The sequence below is a fragment of the Suricata suricatta genome, chromosome 12 (assembly GCF_006229205.1).
Source record: "Suricata suricatta isolate VVHF042 chromosome 12, meerkat_22Aug2017_6uvM2_HiC, whole genome shotgun sequence".
Taxonomy (NCBI): domain Eukaryota; kingdom Metazoa; phylum Chordata; class Mammalia; order Carnivora; family Herpestidae; genus Suricata; species Suricata suricatta.
This window is the reverse complement of record NC_043711.1, coordinates 4,582,449-4,582,829: the sequence shown is the minus strand read 5'-3', so window position 1 is coordinate 4,582,829 and position 381 is coordinate 4,582,449. Positions and strand designations below refer to the sequence as shown.

Here is a 381-nt window from a genome sequence, read left to right as displayed (position 1 = left end):
ACACCATCCGTCATGTAACGATTGTAGACAGCAGCCTTGACCTCCACCTCATGTAGACCGATTTTCAGAGGCACGATGACAAAAGGCACGGCTATTGAGGACTTGGCTGGGATATTCAGAGTCTGCTGGTAGCGCTTCTTGGCGGTGGCCAGGCTACAGAAGGCTGGGTTGTAGAGCATTTCCACCCTCACCTGCCCGGGACAGAGTAGCAGTCAGGGGCATGTGCCATGGCCTCCCCGCCCCCCGACCATCCAAGCTCTCCATCATACCTCTGCCGCCCCAGGAACCCACCTTGAGATCCCCCACATCCTGGTAATTGTAGAGCACGGCTCGGATCTCCACTTGCTCATTGCGCACGACAGAGTAGGGCAGCCGCAGGTC

General features: G+C 57.7%; 1 protein-coding gene across 1 annotated transcript in view; it reads left to right on the top strand.

Moving 5' to 3' along the window:
- Nucleotides 1-220: 220 nt before the first annotated feature.
- Nucleotides 221-381, top strand: part of LOC115273442 (complement C3 alpha chain-like) — a 12,337-nt gene continuing 12,176 nt past the window's right edge. Inside the window, exon 1 of the mRNA XM_029916483.1 lies at nt 221-312. Within this exon, the coding sequence (XP_029772343.1) occupies nt 221-312 (92 nt within the window). The remainder of the gene's footprint in view (nt 313-381) is intronic.